The following is a 21,214-nucleotide window of genomic DNA, read 5'->3' as shown; positions in this document are numbered from 1 at the left end:
CCCGGCGGACGTGGGAACTCTCCTTCGGGTGCGCAAGTCCCGCGTAATAGCCGCCCTTTTATGGCTTCAGAGGAACAATCCCCTGTATAAGGACGTCAAAATCAACCTCGATGAGATACGGGGCTGGAAGTACGCGGAGGGCTCAGTAGTTCCCGCCGTTCTCATGGAACGGATGCAGAGAGAGGATCTCTCGGCCGTGGAAAGGACGCATACAGATCCCGTCGTCCCGAATATTGATCGGGGTTTGGAAGAGAACGGCTTCACAAGCATTGAAGAGCTCCTCACCTCGCTACGGGCAGACCCTAGCAACGATACCTGCCCGTCAGGTAGCAATACAGCGGCAGAACAGCCCTACGCATTTCCTCGGGATCTCCATATGTCTGCTCCTAATCCGGAGAGTGCCGACCAAGGCGGTGATATTCTATATGAAACTTCAACCTCCGGCGTGTTTCCTTTGGACGGGCCGGCCGCTTTTGCTGAAGTTGACAAGCTGTCTTTCCTAGCCGAAGCCTACCAGACGAGCCAGATTAGGCGCGGCGATGATGCCGAACCCTCCGCCATGATGGTCTACACAGCAGGAGACCAACCGTTCATTAGGGTCGAGCGTGGTGCGGATTTTGCGGACAATCTGCACGAGGACTTCTTTCCGCGGACCTTTCCGAAACTTTTCCGTGGGGGAGTGGCGGCCCTAAGGCGCTGAGGGAGCAAGATGGCAACAGACCTCATCCTTCGCAGCCTGTGCAGCGCAGTGCGAATCACTCGCTCAATTATTGGGCTAAATATGTGCTGCAACGGCACGGGGGTCGATTTGCTACGCATCCGGTCTTTTGTTTCCTGGTCTTCAACATCCTTCTCCGATCCACAAACCGCCGTATCAGCATGGTCCGTATGGCAAGGGGCTCCTTCCATAGACTAGAGCAAGTCTATGGACGGCTGAAAGCGGACCGCCTAAAAAGAGCCGTGGAGGAGATGCGAGAGACAAGGACCACGACAGATCCGGACATATCGTTCTTACTCCGCGAATTGTCCATCTTTGGCCACGCACAACCGCTGTCTAACGAAACTCGACTCCTAATGCGGAGGAAGATACAAGCAGTTAACATTTGGACAGGTATGCCTGCCATCTGGATCACTGTCAACCCCAACGATATCAACAACCCGGTCAAGATGAGGCTCTCCATCCACAGGCTCCACGAGCATGACACAGCAAAGGAACTGCTAGCCGATCTCCGGGGAAGATATGATAGGATCGCCCTCAGCACCATGGACCCAGTTAGCGCGGCCATCTTCTTCCATCGAGAAATCTCGCTGTTTTTTGAGAAATACGTCAGGACGGGCCAAGAATCGATTTTCGGAAAGATCAGCCATTACTACGCCACAGTCGAGACGAATGACCGAGGCAGTCTGCACTTGCATGGACTGCTCTGGTTGGAGGGTAACATGCAGTTGCCTTCCCTGGTCGATGATATGGCAAAGCCCGACGAGGAGGGATACCGTGCCCAAGTGGTTCGGTATCTGGATTCGGTCTTTAACGAATGCTTAGACGAGGAAGCTGGAAAAGCTGTCCGAAAGGAGAGGAAGCCGATTGATCCGGTCGAGGGAATGATGCACAACACCGAGGCTCTCGCAGCAGTCTTTGACAAGGAGTCTAATTACATTGCGTACTGTTGCCAGGTTCACTCGCACACCTACACATGCATTAAGTATTCTCTAAAGGGACTCGTCGGAGATGGCGCGCATAAGCATAGACGGACGCCTTGTCGATTCAAGGCGCCTTGGAAGATCGTCGAGGAATCCGGATTCACAGAAGATGGCTTGCTCAAGATCCGGCGGAACCACCCGCTTGTCAACCGATATAATAAAGCCATGGCAGTCGGCCTCCGTCACAACCACGACGTCTCGATGATCTTGACGAAAACCAAGGGACTCGCCATGGTATTTTACATCACAAACTACGCCACCAAGTTGGACACGCCCATGTGGAAACGCCTTGTCTTCGCTGCTGATGTTCTTCGACAGCTTCGTGAATCTGCCGCGTTGAGGGGTCCAAATCTTGCCGAACAGGATGCCCAACGCCAGGCTGTGGTGAACGAGAGTCGTCAGTTTCTGATGAGAGCGGCCAACCGAATATTTTCCGATAGACAGCTTTCGGCCGTAGAGGTCTGTTACTTCCTGCTGGGCTATCAAACTGACTTTACTAATGTACCGCACTGGTCCTACATAAATTTGACCGCACTCTATTGGACCATTTTCCGGTGCTGGACTCACCTCCGTCGACAGGCCAGTACGCAAACCGACGCCGAAGAGCCGTCGGAGACGGTACAATTCGGGAAAGTGGCCGGACTTTATTGTGCCTGGATGCCTACGCCTATCGAGGCCCGGTTCTGAGGACGTATGCCTCTATGACTATATGTCTATGATTACCCTGGAGCGTCGCCGTGGCCGAGATGAGGATGAAACCCGTATTGCTCTGGAAGGTCCTCCAGAGTGCTACGGATGGATACAAAAGCTTCGACAGCCCCCGAGTACGCGGTGCCAATCTTTCAGGGATTCATTAGCGACGACCATATAGACGAGCACCCGGTGTATTTCAAACGGTACGCTCCTCTTGCTGCCCCATTTGCCCCTGAGCCGGCTCTGACATTCTGCGCAGAAACTCGGTTCTCCACCTGGCCTTGTTTGTACCATGGGAAAACTTCCTCTCCGAGACGCGCGGTGATATCACGGGCATATGGAGGAACCATGCAGCTACCCTCTGCCCCCGCCTGAGATCCCGTGTCGCAAACATCTCCCTCCTCAGAAAATCGGCTGAGGATGCTCGTAAAGACGCGAAGCTCTGGGCTAGCCGGTCGGAAGGCGACGACACAGTGGATGTGGACTTTCCTCTGGATGAAGGCGATTATAACGAAGACCCAACCATGGCAGAGCATCACCAAAAATATACGGCCCTCCTCCAGATTCTTCGAAATGCTGTGCGAGACTCCGACGCAACGAGAGACTCTCTAGTCCTGCAAAGTCTGATCCGAGACTTTTGCCAGGAGAACCCGACACAAGAGGACCGGCCTTTCATCCAACGTCACTACGATTTCTATCAGCAGATTCGCGCTCGTCAGGACAGCCTCTTGTCTCGGTGTCCGATTCCTTCTGCAGAAGATGTTCAGGCGGCGGCGAAGGCCCAGGACATGCTCCATCTCCGGATGCTCAATGAGATGGAAGGCGGCGTCCAAGGTGATACAACCTCCATTGGCGATGCGGACACCGACGATCTGCTTGTTCGGCAGTGTGACGCGGACATCCCCATTCCGAGACAACTGGAAGACTCGGCCGTACAGAGACCTCGGATGGTTGTTGAGGTAGGCTCCAGCAGAGGATTTGTGGAGTTGGGACTTCTTGCCGCCTCTAGCTACACGCTCAACGATCTGCAGAGCATGGCACTTCAACTTGTGTGCCGGTTCTTGGACAAGTATATTGCCAATCCTGACTCCGCCGGTCAACATCTTCAGTACGTCGGAGGTCCAGGCGGTACTGGGAAGTCTAGGATCGTCGATGCTTTGCGGGGCGTATTCACGGCTAGAGGTCAGCCACATCACCTCCAGATTACCGGCACATCGGGCAGTGCGGCTGCTCAGATCGGCGGGACGACACTCCACTCGGCATGTGGCCTGGATATCAGTCGTCCTCACGACAAACAACAGCCTCCAATGTTCTCGGAAGCGAAAAAATGGATGTGGAAGCAAAAGTTGGCTCTCGTGATCGACGAAGTGAGCATGCTCGGGGGAGCCACTCTATTCAACGCCAACTGCCGCCTCCAGGCCCTCCGTGACTGTCCTGATAAGCCATTTTGAGGTATTCCTGTTGTTCTCTTGATGGAGGACTTCTATCAGTTCGCCCCCGTGCTTGAGGCAAGTCTCCTGGTGGACCGAGTGGTAGGTTTGACTTACATGGCCTCCCTGGGGCAGGCGACCATTGCTCACCACCGTGGCCATAGTCTATGGCTGATGTTCAAGACTGTCATCCTTCTCGAGGAACAAGTCCGCGCGCGAGACGATCCTCAGCTAGGCGCTCTTTTGGACAGAGTACGCGCTGGAACACAGACGATAGAGGATCTTGACTTGCTCAACACCAAGCTCGTGGACCGCTCCCAAATCACGTTCAAGGATGACTTGCGCGCTATAACACCGCTCAATCGCAGGGCCCGCTTTCACCAGAGACACATCTCAATCTTCGTCTCGGCCCACACCTGGCGCAGTCGAGCCTTATCCCAGCAGGAGGTGGCTCATACCATCGAACAAGGCGACAACTCAAACTGCAAGATCCCCGGGGTTTTCTTCTACGCCCAGGGATGCCTGTAGTTGTCAACAAAAATACGTACACCGGCTTAAAAGTTGTGAATGGGGCCGAGTTCACCGCCGCGGACGTCATTCCCGATACAAAATCCCTGGCTACCATCTTGCGGACGACGTTACCATTCACTTTGGTCCGCCACTAGGCATATTGTTAGAGTCGCAAGAAACAAAGGGTTTAGCTATCCCAGCCCTTCCAACAGGCACCGTGCTTATCCGGCCTATCACACATACTCTCGATCCAGCAAACTCCTACTACAGATTCCTGTCGGGGAAATGCACACGGCGGGTTTGCCAGTTGTCCGGCATTTGTCCTTACTGACTATAAAGCTCAAGGTAAGACGTTTGAGGATGTACTGTTGGAGCTACGAGGAAACCGTATGACACATGGTCAGCCTTCCAAATGCGGCTTTACCAGCCTCTATGTACAACTATCCAGGTGCAGAACGTTGCAAGGTATCAAGCTTCTTAGTCCCGTACGACCCCAGGATTTCATCGGGAATAAGCCAGACCAAAGCATCATTGATGCCATGCAGAGGTTGACGCATCTGGCGGCGGTGACGAGGCGACTATTTGAAAGTCAGCAAATCCTCGTGTAGGACAGGGCGAGATACAAATACAGGTCTTTTATTCGGAACCCACGAAGGCTCTACATCTCATAAGGCCACCTCCCGCTCGCCAATCAACCGGATCGTTGTCACCTCCGTTACCCGGCCGAAACCCTCCTGTTCGTCGCAATAGCCCAACCACACTTCGAATGCCTGTCTATTATACGAGTATGTCGGCGCACCTTCTCCTCCACAAAGAGGTCCAGAATGTAGCCACAATACATCCACACATCTCAAGATGTTGGGGCAGCAACGGTTACTCGTCCATTCGCGCGACCACCGGTACCTGTCGCGAAGAACGTCTCTCGATTGAGTCAGCCAGGTCACACATGGGTGGCTGGGCCAACAAGGGAGCTGTCAACCAGGTCAAACGAGAGGCTGGAAAGCTGCTATTTGAGACTGGAACGTCTCCAGTCGAGAGGCTGGGGTCACCCAGCCTCCCTCAGCCCATTACCTATACTACGAAAGAGGGATATAAATAGGGGCTTGGGTTTAGGGCAGAAAGAGAGGAGGACGGAGATACGGAATACGATGCAACTACCTCATTACTACATTATATGCCTTTTCTGCTGACTTTCTTCGTGAGAGTACCACGGTTCCGACGTAGGAACGCCACGCCACCCCAGGGGCACAAACCTGGATTCATGGTCGATGTTGAGATACGTGATTATATGACGGGGCGATCTGCCTAGATCATCGACGCCGAACAAGACACAAATCTTATTCTCTCAACATCGCACCGGGCAATGACAGCTTGGATGGACCCTGGTACGCTGGTTGAAGTTGGTGCGGGCTCTAGCTGACCCTACTGACTGTGGGGCGGCTGGAGCGGGTGCTGGGTAATGCTTCGGCCACAGGTAGCAGAGGCGAAATTTTTAGCACGGAATATGTGGCCATATTGTTCTATCTTGAGTAATCGATAGTCGTGAAGAGCGTTTCATTGTTACGACCAGAGGAGGATTCAAGATTGAACAGGCCAGGTATAAAGAAATGAAGTCACCAGACGGCATTAGACTGCAATGTCATCGAACGCGGGGTCTAGCTGGAAGCCAATGCCTGTGCGCAGCACCTTCAACCCTGAAAAGCAAAAAAAAAAAGGTCACACGCAGACGCCACCAGCGCCTATAAAACAGTCTCCCAATTGCCTATATAGCTCACTGCTGGGCTCACACTCTTCTCTTTCCTCCTTTCCCTTCAAAAAGACACCTGAAAGGGAATCTACAATGGCCGTACGCGATACCTACCCAGAGCTTCATCGCCACCTACCGCGCATGTGTTAGGTAGGTGTTAGGCGCACAAGACAAGTGCTTGTGTCAGGCTCATTCCTTCATTTCACAAGCCAGCCGCCTTGCTTCTCATGCTCTCAAGCTCGTTCCGAAAAGGCATTGGCGGACCCTGGAAGGGGCCGGTCTCCTGTAATCTTTATCGCGCAACACAAGAGCCAGGACTTACCGTTAACCGCCCAGGCACGAGTCTGGGGCCGGTGGCGAATGGCTCACATGTTACCAGTAACGGTGATGTGAAGAACGCTCGTAACCAGTAACCAAGCATCTGGATTGCAAGGGATGCTGGTAACTGCCAGGCAGAGATTGCCGGCAGCCTATAGGCTCCGGTAACCTCTGGGCGCTTGCTGATGGTAGCTATGTGCTGTCGGTAACCGCCCAGCCATGATTGCCAGTAACCAATCAAGCGTCGTGGCAAAGTGGCCAGTAACCGCCCGGCTCAGATTGCCGGTCACTGGTAACAGGAGACCGGTCCCCCATGGGGCCCGCCAATGCCTTTTCGGAATGAGCTTGAGAGCATGAGAAGCAAGGCGGCCGGCTTGTGAAATGAAGGAATGAGCCTGACACAAGCCAAGGTTGGGAACTTGTCTTTCTTCTTGGGAGGAAAGGCCGCATCGGATGGCGACAAATGGAAGCCAGACATGCACACATCAATCAACACAACCCGGATTCCCCTTTTATTTCCATTCACAAGTTCTCTTCATGAGAATTCTAGGATGGTTAATAAATACTAGCAATTGTTTGACACTTTTGGAGGAATTCGATATAGGAGATCAGGGATCTGTCAGAAATTGTGATGAAGGATAGAGAACAAATTTTTACCTCTTACCTCCCATCCAGCCAGGGCCGATATGGAAGACTGGGTATGAGGATGATCTTGGCCAAGCATCTTTTTCCAGTAGCCAATGCAATCACGCATTAACGCCGTTGCTTCGACGACTCAGTCAATCTGATAACAAGTCGACGCCAGGTTCCAGCTCCTCGGCCTCCTTCCACCGTCCCTGATTCCAGTACGTCAATGCGAGGTTCGCCATGCTGGTCAGCGTCTCGGGATGCTCCTCGCCCAGTACCCTCTTCCAGATTTCCACCACCCGCACGCACCCCGAGCTCCTCCGCCTCCCTCCACCGCCCCTGATTCGAGAACGTCAACGCGAGGTTCGCCATGCTGGTCAGCGTCTCGGGATGCTCCTCGCCCAGCACCCTCTTGCGGGTCTCCATCACCCGCAACCCGAGCTCCTCTGCCTCCTTCCACCGTGCCTGATTCGAGTATGTCGACGCGAGGTTCGCCATGCTGGTCAGCGTGTCAGGATGCTCCTCGCCCAGCACCCTCTTGCGGGTCTCCATCACCCGCACCCCGAGCTCCTCCGCCTCCTTCCACCGTCCCTGATTCGAGAACGTCGACGCGAGGTTCGCCATGCTGGTCAGCGTCTCGGGATGCTCCTCGCCCAGCACCCTCTTGCGGGTCTCCATCACCCGCAACCCGAGCTCCTCCGCCTCCCTCCACCGCCCCTGATTCGAGAACGTCAACGCGAGGTTCGCCATGCTGGTCAGCGTGTCAGGATGCTCCTCGCCCAGCACCCTCTTGCGGGTCTCCATCACCCGCAACCCGAGCTCCTCCGCCTCCCTCCACCGCCCCTGATTCGAGAACGTCAACGCGAGGTTCGCCATGCTGGTCAGCGTGTCAGGATGCTCCTCGCCCAGCACCCTCTTGCGGGTCTCCATCACCCGCAACCCGAGCTCCTCCGCCTCCCTCCACCGCCCCTGATTCCGGTACGTCAACGCGAGGTTGTTCATGCTGGTCAGCGTCTCGGGATGCTCCTCGCCCAGCACCCTCTTGCGGGTCTCCATCACCCGCACCCCGAGCTCCTCCGCCTCCTTCCACCGCCCCTGATTCCGGTACGTGAACGCGAGGTTGTTCATGCTGGTCAGCGTGTCAGGATGCTCCTCGCCCAGCACCCTCTTGCGGGTCTCCATCACCCGCAAACCGAGCTCCTCCGCCTCCTTCCACCGTCCCTGATTCGAGTACGTCGACGCGAGGTTCGCCATGCTGGTCAGCGTCTCGGGATGCTCCTCGCCCAGCACCCTCTTGCGGGTCTCCATCACCCGCAACCCGAGCTCCTCCGCCTCCCTGCACCGCCCCTGATTCCGGTACGTCAACGCGAGGTTGTTCATGCTGGTCAGCGTCTCGGGATGCTCCTCGCCCAGCACCCTCTTGCGGGTCTCCATCAACCGCACCCCGAGCTCCTCCGCCTCCCTCCACCGCCCCTGATTCCGGTACGTCAACGCGAGGTTGTTCATGCTGGTCAGCGTCTCGGGATGCTCCTCGCCCAGCACCCTCTTGCGGGTCTCCATCACCCGCAACCCGAGCTCCTCCGCCTCCCTCCACCGCCCCTGATTCCGGTACGTCAACGCGAGGTTGTTTATGCTGCTCAGCGTCGAGGGATGCTCCTCGCCCAGCACCCTCTTGCGGGTCTCCATCACCCGCACCCCGAGCTCCTCCGCCTCCTTCCACCGCCCCTGATTCGAGAACGTCAACGCGAGGTTGTTCATGCTGGTCAGCGTCGAGGGATGCTCCTCGCCCAGCACCCTCTTCCAGATCTCCATCACCCGCAACCCGAGCTCCTCCGCCTCCTTCCACCGCCCCTGATTCGAGTACGTCGACGCGAGGTTCGCCATGCTGGTCAGCGTCGAGGGATGCTCCTCGCCCAGCACCCTCTTGTGGGTCTCCATCACCCGCAACCCGAGCTCCTCCGCCTCCTTCCTCCGCCCCTGATTCGAGTACGTCGACGCGAGGTTCGCCATGCTGGTCAGCGTCTCGGGATGCTCCTCGCCCAGCACCCTCTTCCAGATCTCCATCACCCGCAACCCGAGCTCCTCCGCCTCCTTCCACCGCCCCTGATTCGAGAACGTCAACGCGAGGTTCGCCATGCTGGTCAGCGTGTCAGGATGCTCCTCGCCCAGCACCCTCTTGCGGGTCTCCATCACCCGCACCCCGAGCTCCTCCGCCTCCCTCCACCGCCCCTGATTCGAGAACGTCAACGCGAGGTTCGCCATGCTGGTCAGCGTCTCGGGATGCTCCTCGCCCAGCACCCTCTTCCAGATCTCCATCACCCGCAACCCGAGCTCCTCCGCCTCCTTCCACCGCCCCTGATTCGAGAACGTCGACGCGAGGTTCGCCATGCTGGTCAGCGTGTCAGGATGCTCCTCGCCCAGCACCCTCTTGCGGGTCTCCATCACCCGCACCCCGAGCTCCTCCGCCTCCTTCCACCGCCCCTGATTCGAGAACGTCAACGCGAGGTTCGCCATGCTGGTCAGCGTCTCGGGATGCTCCTCGCCCAGCACCCTCTTGCGGGTCTCCATCACCTGCACCCCGAGCTCCTCCGCCTCCCTCCACCGCCCCTGATTCCGGTACGTGAACGCGAGGTTGTTCATGCTGGTCAGCGTTGAGGGATGCTCCTCGCCCAGCACCCTCTTGCGGGTCTCCATCACCCGCACCCCGAGCTCCTCCGCCTCCTTCCACCGCCCCTGATTCGAGAACGTCGACGCGAGGTTCGCCATGCTGGTCAGCGTCGAGGGATGCTCCTCGCCCAGCACCCTCTTGCGGGTCTCCATCACCCGCACCCCGAGCTCCTCCGCCTCCTTCCACCGCCCCTGATTCGAGTACGTCGACGCGAGGTTCGCCATGCTGGTCAGCGTCGAGGGATGCTCCTCGCCCAGCACCCTCTTGTGGGTCTCCATCACCCGCAACCCGAGCTCCTCCGCCTCCTTCCTCCGCCCCTGATTCGAGTACGTCGACGCGAGGTTCGCCATGCTGGTCAGCGTGTCAGGATGCTCCTCGCCCAGCACCCTCTTGCGGGTCTCCATCACCCGCACCCCGAGCTCCTCCGCCTCCCTCCACCGCCCCTGATTCGGGAACGTCAACGCGAGGTTCGCCATGCTGGTCAGCGTCTCGGGATGCTCCTCGCCCAGCACCCTCTTCCAGATCTCCATCACCCGCAACCCGAGCTCCTCCGCCTCCTTCCACCGCCCCTGATTCGAGAACGTCGACGCGAGGTTCGCCATGCTGGTCAGCGTGTCAGGATGCTCCTCGCCCAGCACCCTCTTGCGGGTCTCCATCACCCGCACCCCGAGCTCCTCCGCCTCCTTCCACCGCCCCTGATTCGAGAACGTCAACGCGAGGTTCGCCATGCTGGTCAGCGTCTCGGGATGCTCCTCGCCCAGCACCCTCTTGCGGGTCTCCATCACCTGCACCCCGAGCTCCTCCGCCTCCCTCCACCGCCCCTGATTCGAGAACGTCAACGCGAGGTTCGCCATGCTGGTCAGCGTGTCAGGATGCTCCTCGCCCAGCACCCTCTTGCGGGTCTCCATCACCCGCACCCCGAGCTCCTCCGCCTCCTTCCACCGCCCCTGATTCGAGAACGTCGACGCGAGGTTCGCCATGCTGGTCAGCGTCGAGGGATGCTCCTCGCCCAGCACCCTCTTGCGGGTCTCCATCACCCGCACCCCGAGCTCCTCCGCCTCCTTCCACCGCCCTTGATTCGAGAACGTCAACGCGAGGTTCGCCATGCTGGTCAGCGTCTCGGGATGCTCCTCGCCCAGCACCCTCTTCCAGATGTCCACCACCCGCACCCCGAGCTCCTCCGCCTCCCTCCACCGCCCCTGATTCGAGAACGTCGACGCGAGGTTCGCCATGCTGGTCAGCGTCTCGGGATGCTCCTCGCCCAGCACCCTCTTGCGGGTCTCCATCACCCGCAACCCGAGCTCCTCCGCCTCCCTCCACCGCCCCTGATTCCGGTACGTCAACGCGAGGTTGTTCATGCTGGTCAGCGTCTCGGGATGCTCCTCGCCCAGCACCCTTTTCCGAGTCTTGACAGCATTCACGCTAAGTTTCTCTGCGTCCCCCCATTTGCCCTCAAAACCCAAGTAGCTAGCCACGCGATGGAGCAGCGATGCCTTCGCCTTCACATCATCTCCTAGCTCGCCAACCTCAATCTCCAGCACAGCGCTTGCGTGTGGTAGATACGCACTACATATCGTCCGGTTCTCGAACCTCCCAAACGGATACATCTGCGATACCGTCAATAGCGCCTCTCGCCCAAACTCACCCATCTTGCTATCGTTGACGAGCCACTTTTGTGTCACTAACTGTACCAGTCGATGCATATCTAGGCTGCCGTTCTTCTCCTCTGAAATGAGGCCGAAGGCTTTAAGTAGCCCAATAGATTCGGTCAGCTCCATATTGCTCTTCGGGCCTCCGTTGCGTTCCTGTGTACTGTAATGCGATAGAAACGGCGTCGGAATGCCCTGCCGGTCGAATACGCTCATCAACGAGAGCAAGTTGCCCGCCAATGCATCCTGTTCCTTAATCTGTCGGAACGAGAGCATCCACGTTTGCGCTACCGCCTGTGCAGCCTCCGAGTCCCGCCCGATCGTCTCGAATTCCTTGCATAGCAGGTCGACGACATTATGGTCACTTTCGTCGAGCAGCCCGAGATACGCTTCCATGGAAATGCTGTTCGCCTGAATGAAGGCCGCCGCTTGGACGAGGGCGAGCGGAAGGTGCTCTAGTCGAGAAGAGAGCTCCGACAATTCGGCAGGGGTGGAGGAAACGCCTTTCAGTGTTGCACGAAGCAGGCCTTCCGACTCGTCGTCCTCCATACAATCCACCTCGATTAGACTCTGCCCCTTGGCAAACCTTAACGCCGCTTTCTTGTTCCGCGTCGTGACTAGAATGGCTCCGTGGCTGCATTCGGGAAGGTAGCGTGCGAAATTGCCGCCGCTCGAGAATGTGCTCGTAGTCGGCCCACTTGGATTGAAGAAAAGGTCCATATCGTCGGCATTATCGATGACCATGAGCCACCGCCCACAATCCTTCTTTTCTAGCCATCTTTTCACCAGCAGTAACACATCCGTCTTGGAGTCGTCATACCCTGGAATTTTGCATTCCAGCGCAATCGTATTGAAGGACTGGCGGAACCGCTCGACGTTGCTTGCATAGACCCAAAATACTGACACCTCTGGACACGTCTCCTGAAGCCAATAGACATGCGCCAGCGCGATTTGGGTTTTTCTTGTCCTGTCAGTGACGAAGTGATGCGTGGTTGAAGCCACTCACCCTATGCCGCCTAGACCAAAGAGCGCAATCTGCGCTTGCGGCTTACCCGCGAGCTGTTGCAATTCTTCAAGAATAGAGCTTCGACCAACAAAAGCGTCATTTTTTGGGAATGGAACAATAACTGTGAACTATGTAAGAATTCGTCTACCTGAAGTTACGAACGAAAGATCAACTACTCACACCAAGGGCCGGTGGATTGTTCGGGAACATTGCCTGCCCCGAAAACGATCAGCAAACCACCCAAAGCATTCGAGTGTGATGCTGTCACGCACCATAAGTAACTGAAGGCACCCAATAGTCCAAGAATGCCTTTGCGCATGCCGCTGCCGTTGCCGCAGCATAATTCTGCCATGCCTTGGTCTTATGGCTGTCTGCATAGTCGCAGGCGCCCTTGATCACAACGCACGGGAGGATATCCCATACTCCGGCGCCCTCCATCTCGAAGCCGATAACATTCTCCCGTTGTGCGATGGCGTCACGCTCGTCTCCATCCTTCATCACTGTGTCGCCAGATGCGACCAAGCCAAAGTGGACGGCAGGCTGTGGTATGCCCTGCTCGAGGCGACGGCGCAAGATTGGCTCACCGCTGCATCCGCACTCTTCGCACGTCATCCCATCGCGAGCGTGGCGATATTTCGATTCGAAGAGCCGGTCACACCGGACACCTGGGTACTCTGCTTTCAGCTCTGGATCTTCCTCGAGCCTGTCCAGATTACTAGCCATCTTGCTTCTTAGCGTCTTTTGGCCGCGGACGCCCTTCAGCTTCGCTAACAGCCCGCGGATCTCCGTGTTGGGCCTCCCCAAAGAGTCTAGAAGAGTATCTTTGCGCACGAAGCTCTCGGGTAGCCGTCGTCCGAGATCGTATTGAACGACCCCGTCGCTGATGATCACGTCGCCGAGCACAATCTCGTCCTTACTGCCGGGTACAAAGGGCGCCGCGCCGCAGACGCCAACCACAAGAGCGAGCTTGATGTTGGGGAAGCTGGCACGGCAGTTGGCCGTAACGGCCGCCGCGTTGGCCTTCCCCATGCTAGGCATGTGAGCAAGCACGACATTGTGGCGGCTGATGTAGCCGGTGGAGTAGGCGTTAGGATCCCCAGAGGCTTTGTCATAATGGGGCCCTTCGTCGTCCCAATAGCCGTCGAAGAGAGCCTCCACGGCGTCGGCCTCAGCAGTGAGGGCGCAGATGATGGCAATCTCAAAGTCGCGACGGCCGGCTGGGCGTGCTACCCGAACCATGGTTACGGGACTGGCTCGTGAAAACCCGGCAGATCTGTCCAGCGTTAAATGCAGAGTTTCATTCTTGATTCAGACACAGTTGACGCATTACCCCGCTCTGACCACTAAGTTAGTCGAACGAACTTACCCGGAGATTCCCCGATCCTTCCTTCCCTTCGGCTCGGTCAATTCAACTGTCACTGGAGGTGGCGAGCTCGGAGCTGGGCAGCTGCTTGCCACCGTGGTTGAATCGAAAATCGGTCAATAGTAATGGCTCATATCCCAATGGCGGTCAGGACCAGGAGTGGCAGAGTATTAGACAGCGGACCGGCTTGAAGGTTTCCATAGAACAAACAGGTGGATATAGCGACCGACAAGCAGGTCGGGGATTGGACCGACGCCCAAAAGGCAGCTAAGGACTTTGTGAATCGAGCTAAGAAAGTTTGTTCGCTGGCAAAAAGGAACGTGGAAGCGGCTCAAAGGAGCCAGGCACGATCAGCCAATTTGAAGAGAAGAGTGCCCGATTTCGATGTTGGTGACTGGGTGTTCGTTTCAAAAAGGGGCTGGTCAACTGACAGGCCAACAACACGGCTAGATTCTAAGAACGCGGGTCCGTTCAGAATCGTGGCAAAAAGGGGTCACTCATTCGAGCTGGACCTACCCAAAGGCATGAGGGTGGCAAAGGTGCTGCATGCCGACCGGTTGAGAAGGGCTGCGCGAGACCCCCTGCCGGGACAGCAGGTAGAAGCTCCGCCGGCCGAGATGATTAACGGCGAGCCAGAGTACGAGGTGGCAAAAATAAACTACCCCCCAAAAATATTGTCGTCAAGGATCTCGAGGGGAAAATTACAGTACCGAGCCGAGTGGGCAGGACAGGACCCTGACGAGCTATACTACGACGCTGAAGGGTTCAAGAAGGGGGTAGTTATCCGTACAACACATTTTGCTGAACGTACAACAAAATGTGGCGCAGATCGCGGGGCAGCGCCGATACCGCATTTTTGTGTGCACATTCCCCACTACGAACTGCAAGCGGGCGCAAGCAACGTCCATGGCGCAATTGAAGTCGCAATTGAAGCCGGCCGTGATACCCTTTACCTATGGAAGGGAGTCGATTTTAGAGTCATACGAAGCGCACCACCGTCAATTTAAACACAATCGCAAAGGAAGTAGCTACAGCGGGTCATCTGTATCCAAAACTCGCCGCGCACGAGCTTCTTCATCCACCCGCCGTTCCATCTCATCGAAATCGGCCAAAGGGTCGTCCTCATCTTCTATATCCTCCTCTTCTCGACGATTTGAGGGCATCGTGACCCGCTGTGAAGTCCACTGTGTAGCTGGCTGCGTGGCCTGATAACAGTGGATCGTGCCCTGCGTCTCGCCAGCAAGCTCGTCATCAGAGTCATCAGCAGCAGCGGCGCGCTGATACGCCCGTGGCATCTCTGTGCCCGGCTCGTACGAGTCGCCGTGTGTATGAAGGTATTCCAACGCCTGCCTCGTCATATTAGCGTCGCTGGCAGTGGTGTTGACAGCGATAGCCTTGCCCCTGCGTGTGTTGCGTGTAGAATTTGTGCCCGTCAGCGCTGCCGGCCAGGCTTTCTAACCATACGCCATATGCCATACGGACCCGTATGGTTTATGGTGTATGGTTTATTCTCATATGGTGAAATAAACCATATATTGCCCATACGAGAAATGACGTCATTCGCTCATGACCTCCGTATCCGTCACGACGCTATCCATCTTTAATAGAGAAATTGTCGTCGGCCAAACTACTTAACGAGAGAACTCACCACGAGAGTCGCGGAATGCACGGATTGAACCAAATATGACCTTCAACTCAAGTATCTAACGTTACTTTTACCTATAATCGTATTTTCAATTCTACACGTAATTCACTCTCAGCTTCCGAATTATGTTTCCTGACGGTCTAAGCAACGTTGATTACCCTACACTCCTTTAGCCATATTTATAAGGAATCCTCTGTTTTTATCTGGCAAAGTTTAAGGAGGCGATCTACGTTCTCGCGCTATTTCCACCCGTCTATGCAATTTAAATCACTAAATTTTTATAACTTATTAAAACTTCACCAAACGTCAGTTGCACGTAAGTCTTATCGCGACAGCTTTTTTTTTGACATATATCGGTAGGCAATTCTTCCCACTAAATAATATCAAGTGCCCACTTGCCAAGCATTTCAACCTCGGAGGAACTTTATACCGCGTATGGCCATATATGGTCATACGGATGATTCCGTATGGTATAGTTTTATTGACAATATATGGGCAATATATGGTTTAAACAAACAATACGCGTATGATTAGAAAGCCTGCTGCCGGCGCTGTTGACGGCGGCGGCCTTGTGGCCTCAGCTCGCTCGATGCCCTCAACGACCTCAAATTCCGACTGGTCGCGACGTGTGCTTTTTTGAAGGTTCAACGAGCCCTGTGGCCGGCCTTTGCCGCGTATAGGGAGCGGATCTTGTGGGGCGTCGTCAGGGCTCATGCCCTGAGGCTTTTCGCGATGCCAGAACACGTCAACTTCATTCATTTCGAACGCGGGGACCAGTGTGTTATAGATAGCCTCATTAGGGGCGTTAACGATGCCTGCCCACTCTTTGAGGAAGGCTGTGAACGTAGGGGCTCGGATTGTGAGATCTCCTTCCTTTGTTGCAGCAGGGAAGTGCTTTTTGCACTTGGTAAGAACGTTTTTGTTGATATGCCAGCGGCAGAGCAGGTGAACTACGTGGTGTAATTCTGGGAAAGCAACAACTGCATTCATTAGGGCAAGCTCACGATCTGTGACCATGATCCGCGGCGCCGGAATGCCCTCTTCCGCTTCGGCTGCCAATTGGAGTAGGCATTGCAGAGCCCAGCGGTATTGTGATTCGGCCTCCCCGTTGAGGAAGATAGTGGCCACAGAGAAGGTTTTCCGCTCTGCGGTTGACCCACACACGTTGAGAAGCGGCATCTTGAACCGGTTGGTCTTATACGTACAATCCAAAAGCAGGATATTCGGAAAACGCCGCCAAAGCTCGATACCGCTGCGTGGTGCGATGAAGAGGCCGGTCAGCCGGCCATCTTGGTCACGTGTATCCCGGAAAAGAAGCCGCAAGACGAATCCGTAGCTGGTCATAGAGGAATTGCAGGGGCGTACGGCCAGCGAGTTCTGCGGTGCGGTATGCGGCGAGGGCGTTGCGGATGTGTTGGCTCGAGATATGCTTGAGGTCGGGGCTCTTGACGGGGGCGAGGCTGCGGAGGTGGGCGGCAATTTGGAATGGCTTGAGGCCTGTATTGTAGAGCCGGATAATGTGGTCGTGATGCTCGCTGAGAAGCTCGGCGCGATACTTGGAGTGTAATATCGCGGGCACAGGAGGGTGGTTGTGGTCTGTAGAGGACGGCGATGGCTTCGGAAACCAGGCGCCCTCGCTGCCCCTCTTAATAATAAGGCGGAAGCCGCAGTCGCATTTGTATGTGGCCTGGTTCGCCCGGCGTTTTTATCTATGGGCGCTGGGGTCAGTAGAATCGCGATGCCCGCCAGCCCGCGAGCAGGTCATGTAGGCGTCGTTATCCCTCCCCGATCGTACAATCAGGGCGTGGCCTTGTGCCTTGGCGACTGTATGACAGGCATCTTGGGCGGCCTTCTTTGAATCGAATTCGCGGTGGTACGGGATAATCCATTGCGGCGGCGGCGGTAAGTAGTAGGTGTGGAGAGATATCGCGAAAAGCTTCACTTCTACCCGTTGGTCTAAGCGTGGTGGGGCCACGGCAGCCCACTAAAGGTCTGACGCCCTTTAGTTGGCACAAAAAATCCGTGACATCACAAAAAATCCGTGACAGCTGACTTCCTTCAAGATCCTATCCCAAATGCCTTTCACTAGAGTTTTTCAGCCCAACCCAGAATTTGATACCTATTAAAACGGAGCAGACTATCGTGATCCAGAATGAAAGCGTCCTGTTGGCCGCACGAACCGTTATCGCGTTACAACGGCCGCCAAGGGCTATCCTGGAACCTGCCGAAGCACCATGTTCGACATCCCGTTTCATCCGCAAAGCAGCCTGCTGGTGGAAAATAAACAATGTAGCTGTATAGAGGGCAGCTTTTAATTAAGCAAAGCTGTAAATTTGTGCTACGAAGTGACGAAGTACACGCAGTGCGAAAATTCAGCGGAGCTTCTTTGCCTTGAGGAACGAAAGGCCTTTGCCTTGAGGAACGAAAGGCCTTCTAACGTGCCCCGCAGACCCCGCCCTCTCCCCCCAAAGGTTCTCCGCCCCTTGATTGGTCCCTTGTGATTGGTCCCTCCTTGCCTCCCTCCTCTCCTCGTTGGTCGCTGCCCTTCCCCCGGCTTCTGTTGCCTTTTCGCGTGCCTTATCCCACCACTAGGCGCCTCCCACCCTGTCTGCCGCCTGCCGACTCTTCCCGCCTGCCGAACTCTTCATCGCGTCACCTAGCCCGGCCGCCTTGACTCTTCAGCATCACCGTCCAGCCAGCGCAACGCCTCCTCAACGGTCCTCTCGCTCAGTACCTCGAGCCTGGCCTGTGCGGCAGTCATCTCCTCGGGGACCCGGTTGCCCACCAAGTCTCTGTCCCGCACCTTGGACACGAGCATGATGCCGTCTAGAGTTCGGCAGCGCGATAGCTGCACGTACAGGCCGTACGGGTCGCACTGCGAGGGCACCACCGTTCCATCCATCTTCGTCGTCCGTGTCCCTCGCAGCTCGAGGGCCACGCGCTCCAGCGTTTTGCCCTGCACCTTGTAGTCCGTGCACGCGAACGCTGCTGCGCACGGCAAACCCTTTCGGCTGACGTCGTTGCGTTGCCACGGCCTTTTTTCGCTGGCACTGTATCTTAACGGTCATGGGTGTCAACAAGATCGTGCCCGGCGGCATCCCGACGAAGTGGAGATATCTCGTCGTCTCCGATTCGAGAATGATCCCCGCCGGCGGCCCGAAGTGGATCGTCATATCGGCCGAGATCCGATGCCCCGGGTACGCCTTGTCGACAATGACCTCCACCGCCGAGTAGCTCGCGCCGTTCACTAGCTTCAGCCCCTGGTGGGTGTTGTGGTTCACGACGATGGGCATCCCGGCCACGAACATGAAGACGGCCGGCACCGGGATCGCGCTATCGTCGCCCTGGTTGAGTATCATGATCGCCTCTTCCTCCGTCGGCAGCTCCTCCTTCCACTTGTGCTCGGAGATGAAAATGCGCATCGTCGACCGCTGCTGGACCCGGAACGCCAGGCTCGCCTCCATGTTCAGGTTCCACCGATTCCTGTTCAGCGGCGTCACCACGGTGATGCCCGTCTCCCAAGGGATCCGCCTTCCCTCCCGGTAGCACCTTGAGTTGAGGAGGTTTAGATCCGTCCGATCCTGCACGCCTAGACGGATCCGCTTCAGCAGCCTCTGCAGCTCCGGGTCGCCGGCGGCGCGCATCTGCTCGTCCAGCATGACGACCGTCGTGAACCTCTTCCACAGCGCGTGCGCTTTGTCGTGCTGGTGACGCTGCTCGGCCTTGAACGAGTTGTCTACGTCCCACGAGATGGCCGCGCTAGGCAAGACGATCGACCTCTCTTGGACCGGCCGGAACTGCTGAAAATCTCCGCAGAAGAGGACGATGGGGATCCCCCCCCGAAATCTTGCCGCGATCCGCGAAGCCGGCGAAGCCGCTCGTTCACGGCGTGCAGCGTCCGCGCCCCGAGCTTGCTCACCTCGTCGATGACGAGCACATCCTTCTCCTGCCAATCCATTCGAGACTGGCCGTGGATGAACCGCTCCGCCTGTTTCGGCAGCCGCACCCCGTCAAGGTCTTTGACCATGTTTGCGCCCCCCGCCCCTTGGTCTTTGGTGAACCCGCAGGCGGAGTGGATCGTGATGCCGTTGATCCGCGCCGCCGCAGTCCCCGATGTCGCCGTGATCAGCAGACGATTCGAAAGGCTCTTTTTATTGAACAGCTCGACGAGTGCCTCGATGATTCGCGACTTGCCGGTACCGCCCTCGCCACCGACGAACTGGCGCAGCTGGCAGGCATCGCCCCGTCGGTCTGCTGCATCAAATCGAGCTGGCGGCATATTATCAGAAAAGCGATGGACTGCCTCTTGTTCAGCGTCAGCCGTGTTGCCAACACCTTGCCCGCCGCGAGGAAGGAGGTTGATGGGCCAAACTGAACGTCCATTCCCGCCCCTGCGTCGATAGCGGTCTCGTCGGAGTCGGCCGTCGTCATTTCGACCTCGTCCTCCCCGAAACCGGTCATCACCCTCGCAACGCTGCGCGGCGATCGCTTTCCCAGGCGGCGGGCGTGCTTTGTATCCCTTGGATCATCCTCCCCCTCTCCTTCGAGGCACTTACCTGCTGCGACTTGATAGCCTTGACCTGATCCTGCGGCGGGAGTGCGGCCCCGGAAAATACCCGCCCTGGCATGCTTAACCGCCTCTCCCCTCGTTCGATCAGCGCGGTGGCCTCGAGCTCGGCCGTCGAGCGCAGCGCCGATTGCTGAAACCGACAGAGCTGCTGTATCGTTGCTATGAGCTCCGGCGACTTGGCCGTCACCTGATTCGCTCCCACTGCACCTCGGACGACGTCGATGAGCCGCGTTGCGTCTCCGATACTGTTGGGCTGATATGTCGCTGCAGACTCCGCGCCCGCCTCGCCTGCTCCAACCTCCTCGACGTGTGCGACCGTCGGGTCGCCATCGCCGGGCGAGGCTGCCCATTGCTTGGCGTCGCGTTTTGCGTCTTTAAGTGCGAAAGCCTCGGATAGGACATTCCCTTCTCCTCTTGTTCTCCTTCTCACAAGGACAATCGAGTCAAAACTTCCCCAATATACTCCTCATGATGTTTATTAGGTATATCTACGACTTATAGCACCTGTAAATCCTCCGAGCCTTCCACTCGCCCGGACATTCATCACCCACCCACATCTATCTTCAACCCTGCCGTCTCTCCACGCCCTTTGCGCCTTTGCAAAGCAAAATCTCTCTCCAGCGGCCTAGCCTGCCTCTCTGGCGCTCTGTTTCGATTTCACTCATGATAATGCTCCACGTCTTCGCCGTATCTCGAGCTCACTCTTCTCTTGTCTTCCTGTCTCCTGTCACCGCCAACTTCGTTCCGAAAGGCGTCTTTGCGCGAGCCGCGGCTGGCGAGCCTTCCTCTCGTACTGAGCAAAAAGTGCGAAACTTTTAGACCCACTTTGCTAACAGTTGCGTTTTGATTGGAGCCCACTTCGAATACGTCTAGGTGATTGGTCAGATTTACCCAGACTTTACCCGTGAACTTTGTTGTGATTGGTTAGAGCCTATGTATACTGTCTGCAGTAGAAATTATTCACACCGTAAAAGACGCCTCTGATTGGTCTAAAAGGTTTACCCGCACCTTTGCCATAGAACGTAGGGGCGCCCGGAGGACCTAATTTCCTCTTGAAAACCTCGATTCCTATCCTTTGACATTGATCTTCTGATATGACATCTACATGCCGTCTCCTCATCCTCCTACGTGGGGTCCTCCTACGGGGGCCTCCTACGGGGGAGCTTCTTCCCGATCGTCTTTGAATTCAATGCAACCAGTTCAGGCAAGACGATCTGATCTACATGCCGTCTCCTCATCCTCCTATGTGGGGTCCTACGGGGGAGCCTCCTTCGGGGGAGCTTCTTC

At 56.5% G+C, this 21,214-nt stretch overlaps 3 protein-coding genes across 3 annotated transcripts; 1 reads left to right on the top strand and 2 right to left on the bottom strand.

Annotated features, from left to right (window-relative positions):
- Positions 1–1,113: 1,113 nt before the first annotated feature.
- HRG_06972 (ATP-dependent DNA helicase PIF1) lies at positions 1,114–4,352 on the top strand (the record flags this gene model as incomplete). Its single annotated transcript, XM_044865443.1, has 7 exons — positions 1,114–2,160; positions 2,548–2,597; positions 2,654–3,443; positions 3,504–3,522; positions 3,577–3,761; positions 3,885–3,902; positions 3,960–4,352. The coding sequence occupies 7 exons, from the start codon at positions 1,114–1,116 to the stop codon at positions 4,350–4,352; spliced, it is 2,502 nt and encodes an 833-aa protein (XP_044719405.1).
- A 2,826-nt stretch (positions 4,353–7,178) lies between these two features.
- On the bottom strand, positions 7,179–13,588 carry HRG_06971 (tetratricopeptide repeat domain-containing protein; the record flags this gene model as incomplete). Its single annotated transcript, XM_044865442.1, has 5 exons — positions 7,179–7,235; positions 7,336–12,304; positions 12,350–12,470; positions 12,530–12,562; positions 12,622–13,588. The coding sequence occupies 5 exons, from the start codon at positions 13,586–13,588 to the stop codon at positions 7,179–7,181; spliced, it is 6,147 nt and encodes a 2,048-aa protein (XP_044719404.1).
- A 4,425-nt stretch (positions 13,589–18,013) lies between these two features.
- On the bottom strand, positions 18,014–19,636 carry HRG_06970 (PIF1-like helicase domain-containing protein; the record flags this gene model as incomplete). The annotated part of the gene is made up of 3 exons (XM_044865441.1): positions 18,014–18,319; positions 18,420–19,154; positions 19,277–19,636. The coding sequence occupies 3 exons, from the start codon at positions 19,634–19,636 to the stop codon at positions 18,014–18,016; spliced, it is 1,401 nt and encodes a 466-aa protein (XP_044719403.1).
- Between the last annotated feature and the right edge of the window lie 1,578 nt (positions 19,637–21,214).

Source organism: Hirsutella rhossiliensis, assembly GCF_020360975.1.
Source record: "Hirsutella rhossiliensis strain HR02 chromosome Unknown scaffold00007, whole genome shotgun sequence".
NCBI lineage: Eukaryota > Fungi > Ascomycota > Sordariomycetes > Hypocreales > Ophiocordycipitaceae > Hirsutella > Hirsutella rhossiliensis.
The sequence above is the reverse complement of the archived record's forward strand: the minus strand, read 5'-3'. Positions and strand labels throughout refer to the sequence as shown.